The sequence below is a fragment of the Schistocerca nitens genome, chromosome 2 (assembly GCF_023898315.1).
Source record: "Schistocerca nitens isolate TAMUIC-IGC-003100 chromosome 2, iqSchNite1.1, whole genome shotgun sequence".
Classification (NCBI taxonomy): domain Eukaryota; kingdom Metazoa; phylum Arthropoda; class Insecta; order Orthoptera; family Acrididae; genus Schistocerca; species Schistocerca nitens.
The window spans coordinates 451,259,356-451,281,994 of NC_064615.1; the positions used below are offsets into that span (position 1 = coordinate 451,259,356).

The following is a 22,639-nucleotide window of genomic DNA, read 5'->3' on the forward strand; positions in this document are numbered from 1 at the left end:
TGGAATTACTATTCTCATTTTCTTATGTTGTGGGTTTAGATGTTTATTAACACATTATTTAAATTATTTTCCATCAACATGATAATATGAAATTATGGTTTCACATGAAATTGTAAATCACCATACTCAGTGTCATGTTAATAGAGATGTGTTGAGCTGTAGAAATATATTGAGATGTCAATACAGGAATACCAACAAAGGAGTCTGTAGACTGAGAAAGGGGGTGATTTCCGTGTCACATGAGTGTGGGACTGCTGTGTCCTTGGCCGATGTCAAAAAGACTGATCTGTGGATGGACAGACTGCAAAGCCACATGAATGATATGTGTCTATGGTATTAAGTGTGAACAGAATGAACTGTATAGTGTGTACCACAGATTGTTAAATCAATATAGAAATATGTTGTTGAACTTCCTCAAAATGACCTACGTCACCAGTGTAGACACATTAATCAAGAAGACTGAGGATTCTACAAACATTGCACATTCCTGCTGCATCCACAAAGGAATGGTTACAGTCAACGGGATTAGCGTGAAGACATTAGTTAACAGACTGTACTTTCGTGGATTAGGAACAAAATAGGAGGGCAACAATGAAATGCCAACAGCTCCAATTGAGTGAAGATTGACTATACATGACAAAAAGCTCAACCCTTGTGAACTATTACTGGAAATAATTTTGCAATAAAATTTTCATTTGTGTTAGTTTCTCATCGTCACTGTCATTCATGTAAATGAAATTTCACCCAATTTCGCACAGCACTTTTCAGCAACTTTCAGAAATATAATTAAAATCAGTTCTGTTTCTTAAATTACTTTCTATTTCAGATGTTCCCATTTTTCTCTTTTGACACTTTCCTCATTATCTATTTATAATTCGCTTTTATTGCAAGATCGCTACTTGTGTGTTTACAAGTATTATTTTCTGTATTTGCATGTTTTCAAGGTTTTGTGTTTCTTTTTGTTTTGGTCACTGCCATATGTTAAGAAAATACATGCATTGTACAGTATCCGCTATTAAGCTAGCAGGCAGCAGCCAATCACAGATAGCCAGTGTGCTCCCACTGGTGAAGTACTTAGCCAGCAGGAAAGTTTTGACTTTGGTGCATGTGTGACGATTTGTGTTTATTTAAATATCATTAATCATCATTCTATGGTTTTCAGAGCCAGAGTAAGGTCTTTTTTATGGATGTGTTTAAGATCAGTAATTATTTCAATCAGTAGGGACATAATACTCAATTAACCATTGGAAAAGTTAAATATTCTTGAGTTCAACTCTCTCCAAACTTATGTATATGAGAAACAAGGTATGTTCACAAAATTCCAGAACATTCGCAATTTCATGCCAACGGTGTGTTAGAGCAAAATTCGGTTGGCACCCCTGCACACATCTGTGTTTAATGTGTAACTGCTCAAAGTTAGTGCTGCATTGTGTAGAATGTTGTGTCACACAGTTAGCAAATTTCGAGATAGCAGAGTTAGAGAAACAAAGCGCCTGCATTAAATTTTGCATGGAACTCAACAAACCTTCACAGAGGCACAACAAATGGCGAAGGAAGCTTACAGTGATAAATGTTTAAGCTGTACTTGGTGTTACAAATGGTTCACATTGTTTAAAAATGGCTAGATGGAAGTTAAAGACGATCCTCATCCAGGACGCCATTCGACATCTACCAATGATGCTCATGTCAGCAATTGTGAATTCCAATTGAAGACTGGGTGTCCGAGAGTTTGAAGAAGAATGTAACATTTCAGTTGGGTCATGTCATGAAAACCTGACACAGCATCTTGGAATGCTTCGTGTTGCTGCCAAGTTCATCACACGGCTCAGGAGTCAAGACCAGCTGATGTTGAGAGCAAGGTTCAGTCTTCACAATGGGTCAGGAAAGGTTCTCAAAGACCAAAAAAAGCTCATCAGATCAGGTCAAATGTCAAAGCCATGCTAATAGTTTTCTCTGACTTTGAAGGATTACTTCATCATGAATTCATGACACAGGGAAAAACTGTTAATCAGTCGTACTGTTGGGACATGTTATGATACCTGCTAGAAAAAGGTGAGAAATAAATGGCCCGATATGTCGCAAGACAATTCATAGCTCTTGCATCATGAACACATTCATCCCTGTTGGTGTTTGATCGTTGCACACAAAATGAAATCACTGTGCTACCTCATCCTCCGTACTCTCCAGCCCTGGCCCCTGTGGACTTTTTTTTATTTCTAAAGTTGAAAATCCTGTTAAAAAGGCAAAGATTTGCAATGATAGGTGAGATACAAGAAAATTCATAGATGGCACTTCATACAATCCAGCAAGAGGCATACAAAGACTGCTTCCCTAAATGGAAACAGCACTGGGAGCAGTGCCTCAATTACAGAGGAGAGTATTTCAAAGGAGACCATGCACAATGAGTAAAAGCCAAGTGCAGAAAAGTTTTGTGGACAAAGTTCTGGAATTTTTTGATCAGACCTCGTATTGTGTATGCATCAGGGGAGACATACCAGGTTTTCAACACTTTTGTTACTTGAACACTGTCTTTTCTAGTAGATCAACATTTGAGGAGGTAACTGTTTCATCAGAAACTCTGCACGTAATAAAGGTAGTAGAAAGCAGGACCATAAAATGAAAAGGATGCAGCTTGTCTCAAACTTTTTTAATACCTATATGATTTTTTTAAATATTTATGCTTAGGCAATAGGTATGCAAACGACTTCAGCAACTGGAATTAGTCTATGACATTACCTTTGCTGATGATCAAACCATGACTGCTGATAGTGAGAACACACATCAGGCAGCTGCTCAAACTTTATCCACAATGGTTAAGTTATATAATCTATTAGTATCTTAAAACAGAACAAAAATGGTGGCTTTCCGGGGCTAAGGAGCCAATTCTCAGCATAATAATAATAAATTATGAGAAAATATAATGAGTAAACTCAATTAACTTTTCAAGAAATACTATCTGACTCATGACAGAAATGGACATATTAAAGAAACCAGAAATATTTCATTACATGAGTGGAACAATCTATGTAACACTCAGAACTCGAGTCAGACAGGAAACTCTACTTATGTTCCACAGAACTGAGGAAAAGGTGGAAACATCAATCATTTAAACCAAAGGAACGTAGAAGACAAATGTCAAACACACCTACATCTACATTATACTCCACAAGCCACCTAAAGGCATGTAGCAGTATAGACTTCTAGTACAACTAACTGATCCCACCCTACCTCATTCCATTTGTGAATGGCGAGTAGAAAGAATGATTGTTGGTAAGCCTCTGTATTAGTTATGTTTTCTCGAATTTTCTCTTCATGATCATTATGTCAGATGTATGTGGGAGAAAGTAATATGTTGTCCAATTCTTCATTGAAAGTACTTTTTCAAAATCTCAGCAGTAAACCTCTCAGTGATGCGCAATGCCTCTCTTGTAATGATTCACAATGCAGTTTGTTGAGCATCTCAGTGATACACTTGCGCTGGCTAAATGATCCCATAACAAAACGCACTGCTCTTCTTAAAGTTGACTCAACCAGGATTTGATCCCAAAACCTTCCACATTCTAGTTAAATGCTATACCACCAGACCAGAACACCAGCTGCAATGCAGGAAGAAGAAGAAGAAGAAGAAGAAGAAGAATTAAGGGTGTTAACCATAACAACCCAGTCAGTCTCTGAGGAAGAATTGAGCGTATTATCAAAACTGCTGGACTTGCATGGGCTTTAGTGAACAACATCAGTGCCACAACTGCTACATACCGTATGGATAGTCTACCAGCAATGACTCATGTAGTGATTGATATAAAGGGGCAATGCCACCAACTGCAGGCTTCACTGATGAGTGTGTCACATTGCAACATATAAACTATAGATCTTGGTATCTATCATAGAAGTTGGAAACAAGAGCATAGGTACTAAGAAGGAAACTGTGAGGAAACCATGGGTAACAGAAGAAATAATTCTGTTGATTGATGAAGGGAGAAAGTGTAAAAAATGGCTCTGAGCACTATGGGACTCAACTGCTGTGGTCATAAGTCCCCTAGAACTTAGAACTACTTAAACCTAACTAACCTAAGGACAGCACACAACACCCAGCCATCACGAGGCAGAGAAAATCCCTGACCCCGCCGGGAATCGAACCCGGGAACCCGGACGTGGGAAGCGAGAACGCTACCGCACGACCACGAGATGCGGGCGGAGAAAGTGTAAAAATGTTTAGGGGACTTCAGGAATACAGAAATAAAAGTCACTTAGGAATGAAATAAACAGGAATTGCAGTGAAGCTAAGGTGAAATGGCTGCATGAAAAATGTGAAGAAATTAAGAAAGAAATGATTGTTGGACTCAGTATACAGAAAAATCACAACAACTTTCAGCTAAATTAAATGCAAGGGTGGTAACATTAAGAGTGAAATGAGAATTTCACTGTTAAATGCAAAGGAGAGAGCGGACAGAATTTCACTGTTAAATGCAAAGGAGAGAGCGGACAGGTGAAAAGACTGCGCTGAAGGCCTCTATGAGATGAAAGACTCGTCTGATGAAGTGATACAAGAAGGAACAGGAGTCGATATAGAAGAGACAGGGGAATCAGTATTAGAGTCAAAATTTAAAAGAGCTTTGGAAGACCCAAAATCGAATAAAGCAGAGGAGAAAGATAACATTCCATCAGAATTTATAAAATCATTGTGGGAAGGAGCAACAAAATGACTATTCATATTTGTGTGTAAAATGTATGAGTCTGGCGATACATCATCAGACTGTCGGAAAAACATCACCCACACATTTCTGAACATTGCAAGAGCCAACAAGTGCAAGAATTATTGCACAATCAGCTTATCAGCTCATGCATCTGCATTGCTGACACGAATAATATATAGAAGAATGGAAAAGAAAATTGAATATGTGCTGGATGACAATCAGTTTGGCTTTAAGGCAGGTAAAGGCACCAGAGAAGCAATTCTGATGTTGCAGCTCATAATGGGAGCAAGACTAAAGAAAAATCAAGACACATTCAGAGGATTTATTGACGTGGAAAAAGTATTTGACAATGTCAAATGGTACAAGATGTTCAAAATTTTGAGAAAGATAGGGGTAGGCTACAGGGAAAGATGGGTAATACGCAATATGTGCGAGAGCCATTTGGAACAATAAGAGGGGAAGACCAACAACAGAGTGCTCAGATAAAAATGGGTATATCAACGGGATGTAGTCTTTCATCCCTACTACACATAGTAGAAGAAGCAATGATGGAAATAAAAGAGAGGTTCAAGAGTGGAATAAACTCCAGGTCAATCAAAGGATATCAATGATAAGATTCACTGATGACATCACTATCCTCACTGAAAATGAAGAAGAATTACAGGACCTGTTGAATGGAATAAACTTTCTAATGGATACAGAATATGGATTGAAAATAAATCGAGGAAAAACAAAAATAATGAGAAGTAGCAGAAATGAGAACAGTGAGAAGCTTAACATCAGGATTGGGGATCATGAGGTAGATGAAGTTACGAATTATGCTATGTACCAAAATAACGTATGATGGTCAGAGCAAGGACAGACTAGCACTGGCAAAAAGGCTGTTTGTGATCAAGAGAAGTCTATTAGCATCAAACATAGACCTTAAACTGATGAGGAAATTTCTGATAATGTATGTTTGGAGCACAGCATTGTGTGGCAGTGAAACACAGACTGTGGGAAAACTGGAAAAGAAGATACTGAAAGCATTTGAAATGTGGTGCTTGTGAGCTGATGAGCATTTCACTCTCATTTAAATATATGGCCGAAAGGGTCAGCCTTCAGGAATTGTGAAAAGAACATCTTCATCATGAGATGGGGAAACGGTCATTGTGCTGAATGAGGCCTAAGCACTGTAGTGTGCGAGTGAGACAGATGAGAGCCTACATCATAGGGAAATATTTACAACTAAAACAAATAAGCTAATGTACCATTCCACAGGTCCCAAGTGGAATGATTGTCATTTTTTAATGAACACTATATGAAAGAGTCATTTTACATATACTAATGCACTGAATTTAAAATAAAAAAGTTTTTTATTTAGTTATAAGTTAATAAACATGTAATACAACTACTATAATCCTTATTTACAATGGACACATTACTGCACTGAAATGGTGCAGAAGTTAGATTGTACTTACACACACACACACACACACACACACATTTACAATGAACACATTACTGCACTGAAATTGTGCAGAAGTTGTTGTTGTTGTTGTGGTCTTCAGTCCTGAGACTGGTTTGATGCAGCTCTCCATGCTACTCTATCCTGTGCAAGCTTCTTCATCTCCCAGTACCTACTGCAACCTACATCCTTCTGAATCTGCTTAGTGTATTGATCTCTTGGTCTCCCTCTACGATTTTTACCCTCCACGCTGCCCTCCAATGCTAAATTTGTGATCCCTTGATGCCTCAAAACATGTCTTACCAACCGATCCCTTCTTCTAGTCAAGTTGTGCCACAAACTTCTCTTCTCCCCAATCCTATTCAATACCTCCTCATTAGTTACGTGATCTACCCACCTTATCTTCAGCATTCTTCTGTAGCACCACATTTCGAAAGCTTCTATTCTCTTCTTGTCCAAACTGGTTATCGTCCATGTTTCACTTCCATACATGGCTACACTCCATACAAATACTTTCAGAAACGACTTCCTGACACTTAAATCTATACTCGATGTTAACAAATTTCTCTTCTTCAGAAACGATTTCCTTGCCATTGCCAGTCTACATTTTATATCCTCTCTACTTCGACGATCATCAGTTATTTTACTCCCCAAATAGCAAAACTCCTTTACTACTTTAAGTGTCTCATTTCCTAATCTAATCCCCTCAGCATCACCCGATTTAATATGACTACATTCCATTATCCTCGTTTTGCTTTTGTTGATGTTCTTATTATATCCTCCTTTCAAGACACTGTCCATTCCGTTCAACTGCTCTTCCAAGTCCTTTGCTGTCTCTGACAGAATTACAATGTCATCGGCGAACCTCAAAGTTTTTACTTCTTCTCCATGAATTTTAATACCTACTCCGAATTTTTCTTTTGTTTCCTTTACTGCTTGCTCAATATACAGATTGAATAACATCGGGGAGAGGCTACAACCCTGTCTCACTCCTTTCCCAACCACTGCTTCCCTTTCATGCCCCTCGACTCTTATAACTGCCATCTGGTTTCTGTACAAATTGTAAATAGCCTTTCGCTCCCCGTATTTTACCCCTGCCACCTTCAGAATTTGAAAGAGAGTATTCCAGTTAACGTTGTCAAAAGCTTTCTCTAAGTCTACAAATGCTAGAAACGTAGGTTTGCCTTTTCTTAATCTTTCTTCTAAGATAAGTCGTAAGGTTAGTATTGCCTCACGTGTTCCAACATTTCTACGGAATCCAAACTGATCTTCCCCGAGGTCCGCTTCTACCAGTTTTTCCATTCGTCTGTAAAGAATTCACGTTAGTATTTTGCAGCTGTGACTTATTAAACTGATAGTTCGGTAATTTTCACATCTGTCAACACCTGCTTTCTTTGGGATTGGAATTATTATATTCTTCTTGAAGTCTGTGGGTATTTCGCCTGTCTCATAGATCTTGCTCACCAGATGGTAGAGTTTTGTCATGACTGGCTCTCCCAAGGCCATCAGTAGTTCTAATGGAATGTTGTCTACTCCCGGGGCCTTGTTTCGACTCAGGTCTTTCAGTGCTCTGTCAAACTCTTCACGCAGTATCTTATCTCCCATTCCATCTTCATCTACATCCTCTTCCATTTCCATAATACTGTCCTCAAGTACATCGCCCTTGTATAAACCCTCTATATACTCCTTCCACCTTTCTGCCTTCCCTTCTTTGCTTAGAACTGGGTTGCCATCTGAGCTCTTGATATTCATACAAGTGGTTCTCTTCTCTCCAAAGGTCTCTTTAATTTTCCTGTAGGCAGTACCTATCTTACCCCTAGTGAGACAAGCCTCTACATCCTTACATTTGTCCTCTAGCCATCCCTGCTTAGCCATTTTGCACTTTCTGTCGATCTCATTTTTGAGACGTTTGTGTTCCCTTTTGCCTGCTTCATTTACTGCATTTTTATATTTTCTCCTTTCATCAATTAAATTCAATATTTCTTCTGTTACCCAAGGATTTCTATTAGCCCTCGTCTTTTTACCTACTTGATCCTCTGCTGCCTTCACTACTTCATCCCTCAGAGCTACCCATTCTTCTTCTACTGTATTTCTTTCCCCCATTCCTGTCAATTGTTCCCTTATGCTCTCCCTGAAACTCTCTACAACCTCTGGTTCTTTCAGTTTATCCAGGTCCCATCTCCTTAAATTCCCACCTTTTTGCAGTTTCTTCAGTTTCAATCTGCAGTTCATAACCAATAGATTGTGGTCAGAATCCACATCTGCCCCTGGAAATGTCTTACAATTTAAAACCTGGTTCCTAAATCTCTGTCTTACCATTATATAATCTATCTGATACCTATTAGTATCTCCAGGATTCTTCCAGGTATACAACCTTCTTTTATCATTCTTGAACCAAGTGTTAGCTATGATTAAGTTATGCTCTGTGCAAAATTCTACAAGGCGGCTTCCTCTTTCATTTCTTCCCCCCAATCCATATTCACCTACTATGTTTCCTTCTCTCCCTTTTCCTACTGACGAATTCCAGTCACCCATGACTATTAAATTTTCGCCTCCCTTCACTACCTGAATAATTTTTTTTATCTCGTCATACATTTCATCAATTTCTTCATCATCTGCAGAGCTAGTTGGCATATAATCTTGTACTACTGTAGTAGGTGTGGGCTTTGTGTCTATCTTGGCCACAATAATGCGTTCACTATGCTGTTTGTAGTAGCTAACCCGCACTCCTATTTTTTTATTCATTATTAAACCTACTCCTGCATTACCCCTATTTGATTTTGTATTTATAACCCTGTAATCACCTGACCAAAAGTCTTGTTCCTCCTGCCACCAAACTTCACTAATTCCCACTATATCTAACTTTAACCTATCCATTTCCCTTTTTAAATTTTCTAACCTACCTGCCCGATTAAGGGATCTGACATTCCACGCTCCGATCCGTAGAATGCCAGTTTTCTTTCTCCTGATAACGACGTCCTCTTGAGTAGTTCCCGCCCGGAGATCCGAATGGGGGACTATTTTACCTCCGGAATATTTTACCCAAGAGGACACCATCATCATTTAATCATACAGTAAAGCTGCATGTCCTCGGGAAAAATTACGGCTGTAGTTTCCCCTTGCTTTCAGCCGTTCGCAGTACCAGCACAGCAAGGCCGTTTTGGTTAATGTTACAAGGCCAGATCAGTCAATCATCCAGACTGTTGCCCCTGCAACTACTGAAAAGGCTGCTGCCCCTCTTCAGGAACCACATGTTTGTCTGGCCTCTCAACAGATACCCCTCCGTTGTGGTTGCACCTACGGTACGGCCATCTGTATCGCTGAGGCATGCAAGCCTCCCCACCAACGGCAAGGTCCATGGTTCATGGGGGAAGTATTTCAATATGTTAAAATGTAAAATAATGCAGAATAAGCTGTAGCCAATCAAATGAACGGCTTCAGGAAAGGGAACTGCCCTAGTCAGTTGAGCAAGGATATTCGGCATGCGGGAAACGCAGCCAGGGACAAGCAGAAGAATAGTACCAGGCCAGACACGAAAGCGGACAGTTTGGCTGGAGACACCATAGGATACAGTTGGGATGCAAATGCAAAAGTGGGCAGTTGGTTTTTAGGCAACTAGGAAGTGAAACAAGTTAGGAAATTTCGTGTTGTTTGGTGTCGTGGGACTTGCACTCTGAGCAGTGAGCAGCTGTGCGCCTGGTGTGAACTCTTTAACTTTTCGCACAGTTAATGAGGTGGAGTATCGAACTTGTAATTCGCAATGAGATTGTCAATGATTGAACTGTGTCAAATGGATATGTGCTAGAGGGTAATAGTAATTCTGAATACGACCACTTTCACTATTAGTTTGCTTTCTGAATAAACATTATTCTAACCAAATCACAACTGTGTGGCCTGCATCATTTATGGGTCATTAATTTAGTTCCCGATATTATCATCACTGTTATTGTATGTTATGTTAACTTCGTATTTCGCAAACTTGCCATCAGCCAGACAATTTAACAAAATTGTCTCAGGTGTCTAATTTAGGGCATGTAATGTGACACGTGCGGTTCAACCCCTAGATGAGTTTGAGCCAAGACATTCTGATGAAGAGGAACCGCATATGAGCCCGAACATCTTTGGTATGTTAGCTAGCAATTGGGGGCTCATTCGGGATAGGAACTTGGAAACTGTTAGTTGAGGGATAAGAATCTTGCAAAGTGTTGGAACAGGATTGGATTTTGTAAAGTGTTAGTTGCAGAATATGAACTCTGGAAAGTTTTAAAATTGGATTTGAAATCTGCAAAGCGTTTCCAAAAGTATTACCTGAATTTCAATAGGCAGGACCTCTCGCAAAAGTTAAATGTGAGATCGGTTCAGGACTGAATATTAGGTTTCTTTAATAGTTGTGAAATTAAAATTGTAATTCTCACAGTTAAAGACATTCTGTTGTGTGCATGGAGTTTCAGCAGTGGTTAGGAATGATAAAAAAGTAACGCAGAAGAAGAGGCGACATCGAAAGCACGTGGTTCCAGCTGGTAGCAGCATCTTCAATGGTGATTCATCACACAGCGGCGGTTGCAGTGCCACAGTAGAGGCTACGAGATCTTCTGTGTTGGCTTCAACTGCAACATCGGCAGCAATACTGTGGCAGAAGTATCCAGCACGACAAAGCTAAGTACCTGTGCTCATAGCGAGATTATGTATGATTCTGTATTTCAATTGCCAATAATAGAAGTCGCTAATATTAAGCAGTTGGCCAGTTCGTATGGGTCCGAAAATACTATAGTTCAGTTCTTTTATCTTGGGGGCTCGCGCATGCCCGCCCAGACGCGGATGATTGCTGCGTTGCCAGTTGCACACGACGCACGCGCCAATAGAAGCAGCGCCATAGTATAGCATAGTTCGCAAGCTTACGTTTAGGGGGGAGCGCGCAGTTCATGAAGTAAAGCCACCACGGCTGCATTAACCCTTTGGCTGCTACAGAGACGTGCTCCCCGCATTCCGCGCTGTGCGCGATTTTGTCACTGCACTGCTCGCCTGTGTTGACACATGGTGTTCCGACTGCTTTGACACTCTTATCATTCGATTTCACAAAAACTATTTGGCCCAAAAATTAGATTTTTACACATCTTCTTCACTGATACCTTTCCCCCATAAATGACTTAATTTTGTTTCGATGTTCAACGCAGTTATTATGCAGCATTATATATAGTAAACCATTGCACGAAATTTTGAAGAATTTGCAGAGGAAAAAGTCCTTAGAGTATACTTTCCGTGTGGTCGATTTTATTTGCCACAATGTTGCGAATGAAATGTGGACAAGATACCTAAATTTCATATAAAATTTACTGTATAACAATATCCCATTTAATTTAAGTAACACATAGGTGTCGTATGTAATATTGAGAAATATTCCATCTTTCGCGACTGTAATAAAAGTTTTATTTACACCGGGCACGTTTGGCTTTATTTTAAAGCACTTCAATCAATCAAAAGGAAGTAGACAAAATACATTAAACAAAATTGTGGACTTACAAAAACATTAGGACTTGAATATACCGTCTATCAGTGAAGTGCTCTGAGCTATGTCAAATATAATTTGTGTGTGTGGCACACACAAACAGCATTTATTTGCTAAAACACTGATCAGCCGACACAAACGTTGAATATTGTGTTACCGCAGCACAAAACTACGAAAGGTGACTTGGCAATGGAGGAGACAAAATACTGTCCACTGAAGATGATTCAAAAGAGAGAAACGCGTCTGGTCTAAATAAGTCGCTTATTACAGTTGCAGAAGAGGAATATATTTCAATACCATTCGTAAAACTGCGACTGTGGAACAAAAACAAGAAAGAGAACATGAGTACCATTGTGTATGTGCCATACCTTTCATTGATTGAAGCGATTTAAAATAAAGCCAAACGCGCCCGGTGTAAATAAAACTTTTATTCCAGTCGCGAAAGACGGAATATTTCTCAATATTACATACGACACCTATGTGGTACTTAAATTAAATGAGATATTGTTATACAGTAAATTTTATATAAAATTTAGGTACCTTGTCCACATTTCATTCTCAACATTGTGGCAACTAAAATCGACCATATGGAAAGTATAGGCTATGGACGTTTACCTCTGCAAACTCTTCAAAATTTCGTGCAATGGTTTACTACATTTAATGCTGCACAATAACTGGGTTGAACATCGAAACAAAATTAAGTCATTTATGGGGGGAAGGTATCAGTCAAGAAGATGTGTAAAAATCTAATTTTTGGGCCAAATAGTTTTTGTGAAATCGAATGATAAGTGTGTCAAAGCAACGGGAGCACCATGCATCTGCACAGGCGAGCAGTGCAGTGATGACAAAATCGCGCACAGCGCGGAATGCAGGGAGCATGTGACTGCAGCAGCGAAAGTGTTAATGAAGAGACAAAGCACTAGAAATTTCAAAAAATTGCATTCAAACGAATAAAATTCGTGATGTAAGTCACTTCGATATTGTTTTTAAATAAAGATTTAGCATCGCACAAGGTTTGAACTCTTTACCTTCCGCTTACTAACCCAACACCTTAACCGTTACGCTAGCGCAGCTCGTCCTACGATATCCCTGCATAAGGACTGTAACAGGTCATGCAAATTTCTGACAAACACTGTTGGTATGCATATGAATTACTCGCATTTCATCGAAGTACAATAGGAAGTAAACAATTACCGCTGTTCTTTATTGCGAAAATGCGGTTCGTGAAATTGATACAAACACCTTTCTTCGCTATCGCCTGAATTAGGAGTCTTATTGCTTGTTTGGTTTAATTAATTAATAGAATATGAAGCAATTGGTATAAAGAATGGTTTTTCCAAACTTTCTATAAAACAAAGTCTGCTATCAAGACATTGCTTTTGTTCTATTACTTTATTTATGAGTGAACGTTTCTAAAACTGAAGACACTCCTCCGTGCTCTGCTATGCAGTCGAGATCTGGCAACGTTGTTCTCTGATCATTGGCTGACTGTATTTTGTGACGTCAGATGCACAGAACGAACCTAAACTCGGCCGCCAACATAAATGACACGCACTGGCGGTGAATTTAGTGTTTTGTGTGGAGGAAATGATGACTTGGTGTTCTTAACTGAAAATACTGATAATTTAAATTTACTATATCTTTTAAACAAACACAGCTACAGAGTTGATGTTTACAATGTTTTTCATTTTAATGATGTGCTGTTTTATAACTTTGATTATTGATGTGGAAAAAAGGAGAACAGTTGAAATATTGTTAATTAATGCTAGTCTTGGATTGGAGAGGATAAGACGTTTGTACAAATTCAGGATGATCGGTTGGTTGACAATATACTTCCTAGATAGGGGAAACAACCCACTTGTTCCAAAAGTGTGATGGAAATAGAACTATTGAAACAGAGAAAGGCAGTTTCTGGAGCTGGCTGTGCGAGTACCTTTGTTTTTGGGATGTTAATGGTTAGGCAAAACCACTATGTACTAATGAAACAATTTACACACAGTTGCAGATCTGTGGGTGTGTGAGCTAGAGAACTACTACCATCTGCATGTTGCAGTTCAGTTACCTGGCTGAGACTTGTGAACCTCCTAGAATGGAGTATGGGCAGATTGCATAGTCCTCCATTAAATACATATATTGAGTTCTGTGCCTGTAGTTGCAGACATTTCATAAAAGATCGCTGTGAGGTACAGGGCAAACAGTATTGGCACAAGGACACATCTTCATTTGAGCCCATCAGTAATGGGAAATTTATTAGATGTTTCATTCTTGTATAGTATTTGCCCACACTTGTTATCATAGTGGGTTTGAATCAGTCCAACAAAGTGTTCCAGGCAGCCAAAATATGACCTTCCACAAAACTTCTCTTGGCACCATGTCAAAGGCCTTTTCTAGGTCAGAGAAACAGAATAGTTACCTCTTTATACTAAATGTTAATGCAGTAATTCAGAAGAGTATGTGTTATTAACCAAAACATTAAATTTTTGACAAAGAAAGTGTTAACCCTTTGCAGTCCATAATGCAGACACAGGGTATCTCTGGGTGCTCTCATTTAATTGCTGCCGCCTGCATGGGCAAGCACACCACAGAGAATTATGTGAATCTTTTTGTGGAAACAATGTGGTCACTGACCAACAATTAGGGTGTTCATAACAACAAAATGTGCACTTGCATTCAAATATATTTACATAAGGATTATAATGCAAAACTTTTCATTGTGTGGTATTTTTTGAGACACTCTGCATGGGTGACTGTTTTTATCATCACTTCACTCAAATTGTTTACAAATAAATCACTGTAATCATCAAAATCATTGTCATTCTTGTTTTCACTTAGACAGTCTTCTAAGAGTGCTACAATCTCTCCCTCATGAAGAACCGTATGAAAAGAACTAGTCATTTTGCACCTACTAAATTAAAAGCAATAATTACAACATTTCTCTCAACACAACTGCTACAGTTCGAAACCAAGTCAACACAGGTTTGCCTAGATGGCAGTACTACACACTATGCAGCACTGATGCCTACTGCTGTCAAATTCAAGAATGGAGCATGTGAGATCTACAAAAAATCGGGTCGGGTGGGGCCCAATATAGGAGTGGAAAACAAGTTTCACAATTTCAAGTGCCACTCACTGCTGAAGCATAAAGGATTAATTTGAAATATTAATGAACCCTGAGCAGTGCACCCCTATCAAAATTACTCTCTCAGGTGATTGATTATTATTTTTCTCAAATTCCAAGTAAAATAGTACTTAATGTTGCATATCATGAATACAACTCTCAAAAAGACTCAATGTACTAACCCAAAAATATCAAGTGCGCAAGTCCTTACCAGGTCTAGCTCATATTCACTCAGTATTTACACTTTTGGGTGAGAATTCAAATTTTAAGCAACATTTGGCTTCTGTTGAAAACAATATATTTTCAATGTACAAAGTTATGGGAATTATGGAATCTTGAAATTAAAATGACTGGTCTTTTAAACAAGTTCCTTACTGTGAACTTCAAACTGTATTTTCTCATTATTTACTTTTTTTATTTTTTTCACTCTGTTACAAGCATAATTGGCAAAGTGAAAGTACCTTAAAAGTAAAGATCTAAAACTAAGATCATACCTTTTACAGTGTTGTCATAACTAGGACTCTGAGACCTCAGATAAAAAGTAAGTGTTGCTGGCCTTGTTGGTCGCTTTTGCTGCAGCAGTTCGAGGTATGAATTAAGTTGTTTGAGAGAATTTTCATTCACAGTCTGAAATAAAGGTTGAAATATACTGGGAGTGAATCAATGAGAAATTTGAAACTTTAAAACAATATAAATGAAACGAAGACAATACTCAAACTATTCTTCAAAGTAATGCATTAAAGGTCTCACCATTTACTATTTTTCAGTGAAGACCACAAAAAAAACTATACATTAACTGAATTTTCCATCAGTGCATGACAGAATATGATGACAATATTAAACAGGCAACACTTCCTAATGTCCTGCAAATTTATATTTATTCAGTCATGAACCAGAATTTGGCTTCTTACATCACTAACATGTGGCAAATGACTGTCACAAAAACAGATAAAATAGCATGTGATTTACACAGATATTGTGTACAGAAGATAGAAAAATGATGACATGTACAGTGCTCACATAGGAAATTTTTTGGCGAACACAAATAGTTGCATTTAACTAAAACAGGAAAAGTAACACTTTTGTGTGAAGATACATTTAATAACAGATGAAAAACAAAGTTGAATTTACAATTGTAATCTAATATTTGTACAACTTAAAGTTAATTTAACAGGGCGAGGTGGGGGGGGGGGGGGGGGGGGAGATAAAGAAAATAAAGAAATCATGTTTCCTCGCTTTGTACAAAGCTGATATTCTGTGTCATATGATTCTTGATTTCCAGCAAGGTTGGCTTTCTTGTTTTCTGAAAAGAACATAAAAATTCACAAACTACATCACGTGGTTGTTATTCCATTATAAGATGGTTACAAAGGTTGAATCTTTCTTTCTTAATTTCCAGTTTCTCTCACATTCAGATAACCTGACTGCCACAGCTCTGCCTGACTGACCAATACATACATTTCCACTGTGCTTGCACGTGATTTTATACACACCACTCCATGCCAAGGGTCGGAATTTGTCTTTTCTATTAACAATTTTTTTTGTATGTTGTCAGTATTACAAAAAGCGAGATTATCTGAAATTTTGCCAACACTTGAAATGATGCACCAGTTTTTATAAGTACTGACTGTTTCCTTTTGGCTAGCGTACATTTACACATTTTATTTTTTCATGGTATGCTATTAATCAGGGCGGAGTCAAAGCCATCACTGGAAGTGGTAAGTCTGAGAGTCTGTAGTTCTGTTTGAAAGGCAGATAATGGAACAGATATAAGCTGATACACAACTGAATGGAAAACTGCATGTTTGCAACTGTGTTGGTGCTGGGAAGCTTGCATGGATTACCACATCTGTAGCTATGGTTTCTTTGAAAATAATAAATTAGTGTCTCTATGTGCTAATGTCTATATTAGGGTCCAAGAAATTAGGAGGGCATCCCAGCTCCATTGTGAACCAACATTTTCTTACGCTGGGAGTTTAAATGTTGTAAGAATGTATCCAATTGTCTAGTGGTACCAATCCACGAGCACAGCAAACCATCCACACATCTGATCCCATATTCAAGTCTGCAACTCATTGATTCTTTCTGCACAAAAATTTGCACAAAACTGCCCATTACAATTTGAGATAGTATAGGGCTAAGAGGGGAACTCACAGCTAGGCATCAGATGTGACTAAAACAAGTGTTCTAAAACTGGAAATAGTTCCGTTTTACACATATTTAAGTAGCAATGATTATGTCACATAATCCTACATGATTTGCTTTAGATTTGTGCAAAAATCCATCAATATGTTTATATACTCATTAGTTGGTACATTTGTAAATAAACTACTGATGTCAAATGATATTAGTTTAGAATTGGGTGGGATTTGTATATCATTAATTTTACCAATAGAGCTATGGAATTTCTGATGCCAAATTTAGGGATTAAAGTTTTTTTGACAACAATCTAGATCTCTCGGAAGCAAGAAACAGAAAAGAACGATATACTGGAGGTACTCAAATGCCATCTTAATGTAATACAGGCAAGCCCTATAATCCAGGACCCACAAGATTCATATTAACAAGCATAAAGCTGTTCATTTCTGATATAATACTTTTAAATATGACTGTGGTTTTAACTTGTTCACAGAAAGCTGCAGGTTGGATCTTTGTATAGATGTTGAAAGGCAGAACTGCTGCACTTTAATGGTGTAATCACTTTTGTTCAATAATGTTAAACTATTGATTTGTTGGTTTTGAGAGAGATGACTTTGTTGGAAATTTTTTTCTTCTTAAACTTCCTTACTGTACAAATTTCTCTGCATGAGATGGCATCACTATCAGTGGCAGTACTTTTTAAATCGTGGGCTACCAAATGTTTCGCAGAAACACCATCCTTTAACACAAGTCTGGTGTATGATGGAAGGCACATTCCCTAGTGACACCTTTCATATCCCTCTAACACTTGCAGGTCTTACTTTCTTTCCTCTTTCTTATCTTTCCTTATCTTGTTGTGCAAGTTCTAATAGTTAGATTAAACCATTTCACTTAAAATTACAATTCTTTCCCATTTTTACTTACATTCACCTAATCATTCATACCCAATCAACTCAGTCAATGTTAAATTGTGTTATTAAGATTCTAAACTATAAGATAAAAGTTAAAGAAAAACTCAGAAAAGTGTGGCTGGTGGACCACTTACAAAAACCCAGCATGGGTTACCAATACTGGTAGCACAGTAAAAACTGCTCCCAAAAAGTTTAGGGAGCAAGTATGACACCTCACAAAATGTAAAAATCGTACCACATTCATCTCATTGTTAGCTAGAATAAAGGTTAGATCAAACCTCTGCCCTCTTGTTTGAATATAAAACACATTCAGATAAATATGGCATACTGTAATCTATAAGCCACAAGCTCCACACATTGGGGGTCCTCCTGCTGGAGCAGAAAGCCATGCAGCTTTGGGCAGCCCCATCAAAGATGAGTAAGGAGAGATTCACAAAGCCTAAGTGGCAGGAAGGAGGTATGCCTACTAGTTGGTTTTACTGACCACAACTTACTGTCTGTCACTTCCAGCCACTCTTCTACCTACTGATGCAACAGTGAGATGTACCCCGTAAAGGGGTAGTGCACTGTGACACCCGATTTAGAATACTTACTTCGTTGGCTGACACATATGTCGATTCATTTTCCGAAATTCCATTGTGCCCTGCTACCAGCCACATGCCACCTCATTTCTCAGCCTTTGCAAGCAAACAAAAGAGTCCTGAACATATTTGTCTGCTGGGTACATTCACCGAATAGACTGCAGGGCACTTAGATAGTTAGAGCACACCAGGAATTTCTCAGCATGGATATGTCCCATCTGCTCCAGTGCCCTCAAGATTAGATACAACTCTGCATCACAGACAGTAAAATCATAAATTCATGTAGTAAACAAAGCTTGAGCACATGTTCTGGGAAAAGAATTAAGCAGCCAAGAGATTCTCACTGCATAAACACATTTGTAAATATAGCTACACAGTTGTGATGCTCATTTAAAATTACATTAGATCTTGAATTAAAAACACACACAGAAGTGCTGCCTCTCCTGTACTGTAAAAAGTCTAAAATAATTTTGGGTCACTTCAGCAGCCAAGATGGCCGTTGTCCCCAACCTTGTATCAGTGTTTGTATTTGACCCACATCAAGTGCCACAAGATGAGGCTTTGCACAAATCTCAAACAACCTTGCTGCTCACAGACAATTTGTAAAACCTGCTTTCATAGGAGGGCAAGCAACAGATTAGCAGTGAAGCTGGAACAGCAGAGAACCTGTGAACATGCCACACTATAAGGAGTTGTTGCAAGGTGGCACATGGCAGCTTCCCTGCCTCACCACAGATGCAAGGTGTGGGTAACCTGTGGCCACCCTAATCCCTTCATAGTGGATAGGAACAAGTATCTTGAGATAAGCCTTAAGAGTTTTATATCTTGAGATAATTAGATCTCGCTGACCCACAAATTGTGCTTCCAAATCTAGCCAGGATCATCCAAAAGCTTTACAAAACTGGAGCAGACGTGCCTTATCAGCTGCCCCTGACCACTTTAAAATGTTTAGCACCTTGAGCAACCTTGCTTTTAGGTCCCTTAGGTGTCATAGCAACAATTATTTTGTATCATATGTGAGGGCCAGAAACCTCATTGAATCTTTGACATTTAAAACTGTGTTCCTCATTTGCAGGCTATTTACATTAAAGTGGCAATGAGAATGGTTAAAATTAACATACACACACTTATCTGCAGAAAATCTACAATCAGTATGAGCAGTCCACTCTTCCAATCTTTTGATGGTAAGTCGCAACTGATAGTTTGCTGTAACAGGATTGTGAAAGGAACAAAAGAACGCAAAATCATTCATAAATAAGCAACAGTGCATTGGGCTTCTTACTGCAGATGTTATATTATTAATAGCAACTTAGAACAAAATTACACTAATGGTCCCAAGTTGACGGACACCATTCTTCTGCTCAAATCTGTCAGATAGAACTTCACCAAATCAGTATATTTAAAAAAATGTTGTGATAGAAAGGGGAATATGAGTATAGGTGACCTTCCTAGGAAATGCATGCCATTGATATAGCTGTCTCAGAGTATTGTGCCTCCAAGTAGTACCATATGCCTTATCTAAAAAAAATGCCTACCAGGTATCTTTCCTACACATCTATTTAATGTGACACTTCACTTCAATAACTACTAGGGCTTGTTTGGTCCTTCCCCGTTTTGAGGAGATGGATGAAAGTGCCTCCCTCCATGAGTTGAATACAATCTTGCATGCCATATTATATTGAAATTGTTCTAGAAGAATTACTTTGAATTTTTCGCTGAGTTGTTGTAGCATGTTGTGCTCAGTCTGATCATGACTTTAGAGCAGTATCACAAGTCTCAGACAGTTCTGACTCCAGTACCCAGGGGTAGTTATAGGGCTCAAATGTTACTGGACATGAAGTCCAACCCACCACTTTCTATGTTCAGATGGTTATGACACGGTGCTGGGTTAAGACTGGCAGTACAGGTAGTTGTGGTGATATGTAGTGTCATTGCCTGTGCAATGTCTCTGTGCTTTGTGTATTGTTAGGAGACACTCCTCCTCCATTACAGCTGCCATTGGTGGCCTACTTTGCCTTTGAGATATCCTTCTGGTGACTTTGCATTCTTGTTCTGTACTGGTAGAATGGCTTAAAGAATTAAGGAATCCTTTTCATTATCTCTTCCCTTCTTACTCCTTACAAGGGAACCTCACAATCGCACCCCCCCCCCCCCCCCCCTCAGATTTAGTTATAAGTTGGCACAGTGGATAGGCCTTGAAAAACTGAACACAGATCAATCAAGAAAACAGGAAGAAGTTGTGTGGAACTACGAAAAAAATAAGCAAAATATACAAACTGAGTAGTCCATGCGAAATGTAGGCAACATCAAGGAGAGTGTGAGGTTACGAGCGTCGTGGTCCCGTGGTTAGCGTGAGCAGCTGCAGAACGAGAGGTCCTTGGTTCAAGTCTTCTCTCGAGTGAAAAGTTTAATTTTTTATTTTCAGACAATTATCAAAGTTCAGGCACTCACACATAATCAACTTCGCTCTCCAAAATTCCAGGACATGTTCAGATTTGCTTGGACATATGCAGGATTTGACGGTCTACACACGGAAACATTTGAAAGTGTAAAAAACATATGTTTTGACAGAGCACAGGGAAAACTGTGCGACTGTGAAACTGTTGCATTCATTTATTGCAGTTTATGTGACAAACTCATATGTTTTCATCACTTTTTTGGGAGTGATTATCACATCCACAAGAAAACCTAAATCGGGCAAGGTAGAAGAATCTTTTTACCCATTCGCCAAGTGTGCAAGTTAGGTGGGTCGACAACACATTCCTGTCATGTGACGCACATGCCGTCACCAGTGTCGTATAGAATATATCAGATGTGTTTTCCTGTGGAGGAATCGGTTGACCTATGACCTTGCGATCAAATGTTTTCGGTTCCTATTGAAGAGGCATGTCCTTTCGTCTAGTAATCGCACGGTTTTGCGGTGCAGTCGCAAAACACAGACACTAAACTTATTACAGTGAACAGAGACGTCAATGAATGAACGGTCCGATCGTAACTTTGCGAAAATAAAGAAAGTAAAATTTTCACTCGAGGGAAGACTCGAACCAAGGACCTCTCATTCCGCAGCTGCTCACGCTAACCACGGGACCACGGCGCTCCTCAGCTCACATTGTCCTTTATGTTACCTATGCTGCGCATGGACTACTCAGTTTGTATATTTTGCTTATTTTTTCATATTTACACACAACTTCTTCCTGTTTTCGCGATTGATCTGTGTTCAGTTTTTCAAGGCCTATCCACTGTGTCAATTTATAACTAAATCTGAGGGGGGTGCGATGGGGAGGTTCCCTTGTTAGTAGTATGGTGACAATTGGCCCTCATCATGCAAAGAACTGAGAGGTTCTCTGCAGTTGGTTGGCATTTGAACCTGCACAATGCCACAGTGCCACCTAACACTGACTGTAGAGAAGCATTTTTCACACCGCCACAGCATAGGTACTGTTCCTAGACCATTAAAAAAGCTGGGAATGGCTGCATCAGCAGCTTCGTGGATCACTGTTGTAATGTGATACAGCCATTTCTGGATATCCTATTTGCCCTTCTGAGCAGCTATTTTGGTGGCTTACTTTCTGCATTCTTTGCTCTTCCATATGTATCCATATGGGGATGCGGTGCTAACTGCTGACCACCTCCCACTGAGCAGTATCAGCTAGGGCAGGAGAATATATCATGACATCTATGGCAGAAAATGACCCCATAGCAATGCTGAAGTGTGTGCTCTGCCCCATGTTCAGAAGACATAATGATTCTGAAAATATGAGATATTCAACAGCCTGACCCAGGGGCAGGTGGTCATTGATGCCCACTGCAAATTATGTGCATTAACATCTCTGAAAAGGAGCATAGGACAGGAGAACTGTGCAAGGAAATCAATGTTAGCCTCAGGAACTATATCATTTGGAGGTAGATATAAAGAGTAAGTGCAAGCCTATATGGCATATGTACTACTACAGCAACTGCTTGCAAATTGGTGTTGAGAAGAGGTGAGCAGTGGTATTCATCACTGACGAATATATCTACATTACCTTTAGCTCTCTAGCCATTGAAGTCTTCATTTCTGTGGAGGTTGTAACCACCATAATACTATATTCTCAGATTCCTTAAAGTTCGTCTCTTGAAGACACAGAAGAGTCTTAACTCCTTCACAAGAAACCATAACCTGCTCAGGTTCTGATGCAGTATGAGAGCCATTTTATCAGTGAGTTTGCCTTCTCTTCTTGCTGCCAAAATTGCAGCTGTATGG

At 39.0% G+C, this 22,639-nt stretch overlaps 1 protein-coding gene across 1 annotated transcript in view; it reads right to left on the reverse strand.

Moving 5' to 3' along the window:
• LOC126236323 (T-cell activation inhibitor, mitochondrial-like) overlaps positions 1-22,639 on the reverse strand; it is a 356,623-nt gene that overhangs the window by 272,046 nt on the left and 61,938 nt on the right. The window contains exon 3 of the mRNA XM_049945539.1: positions 15,260-15,392. Coding sequence (XP_049801496.1) covers positions 15,260-15,392 — 133 coding nt within the window. The remainder of the gene's footprint in view (positions 1-15,259; positions 15,393-22,639) is intronic.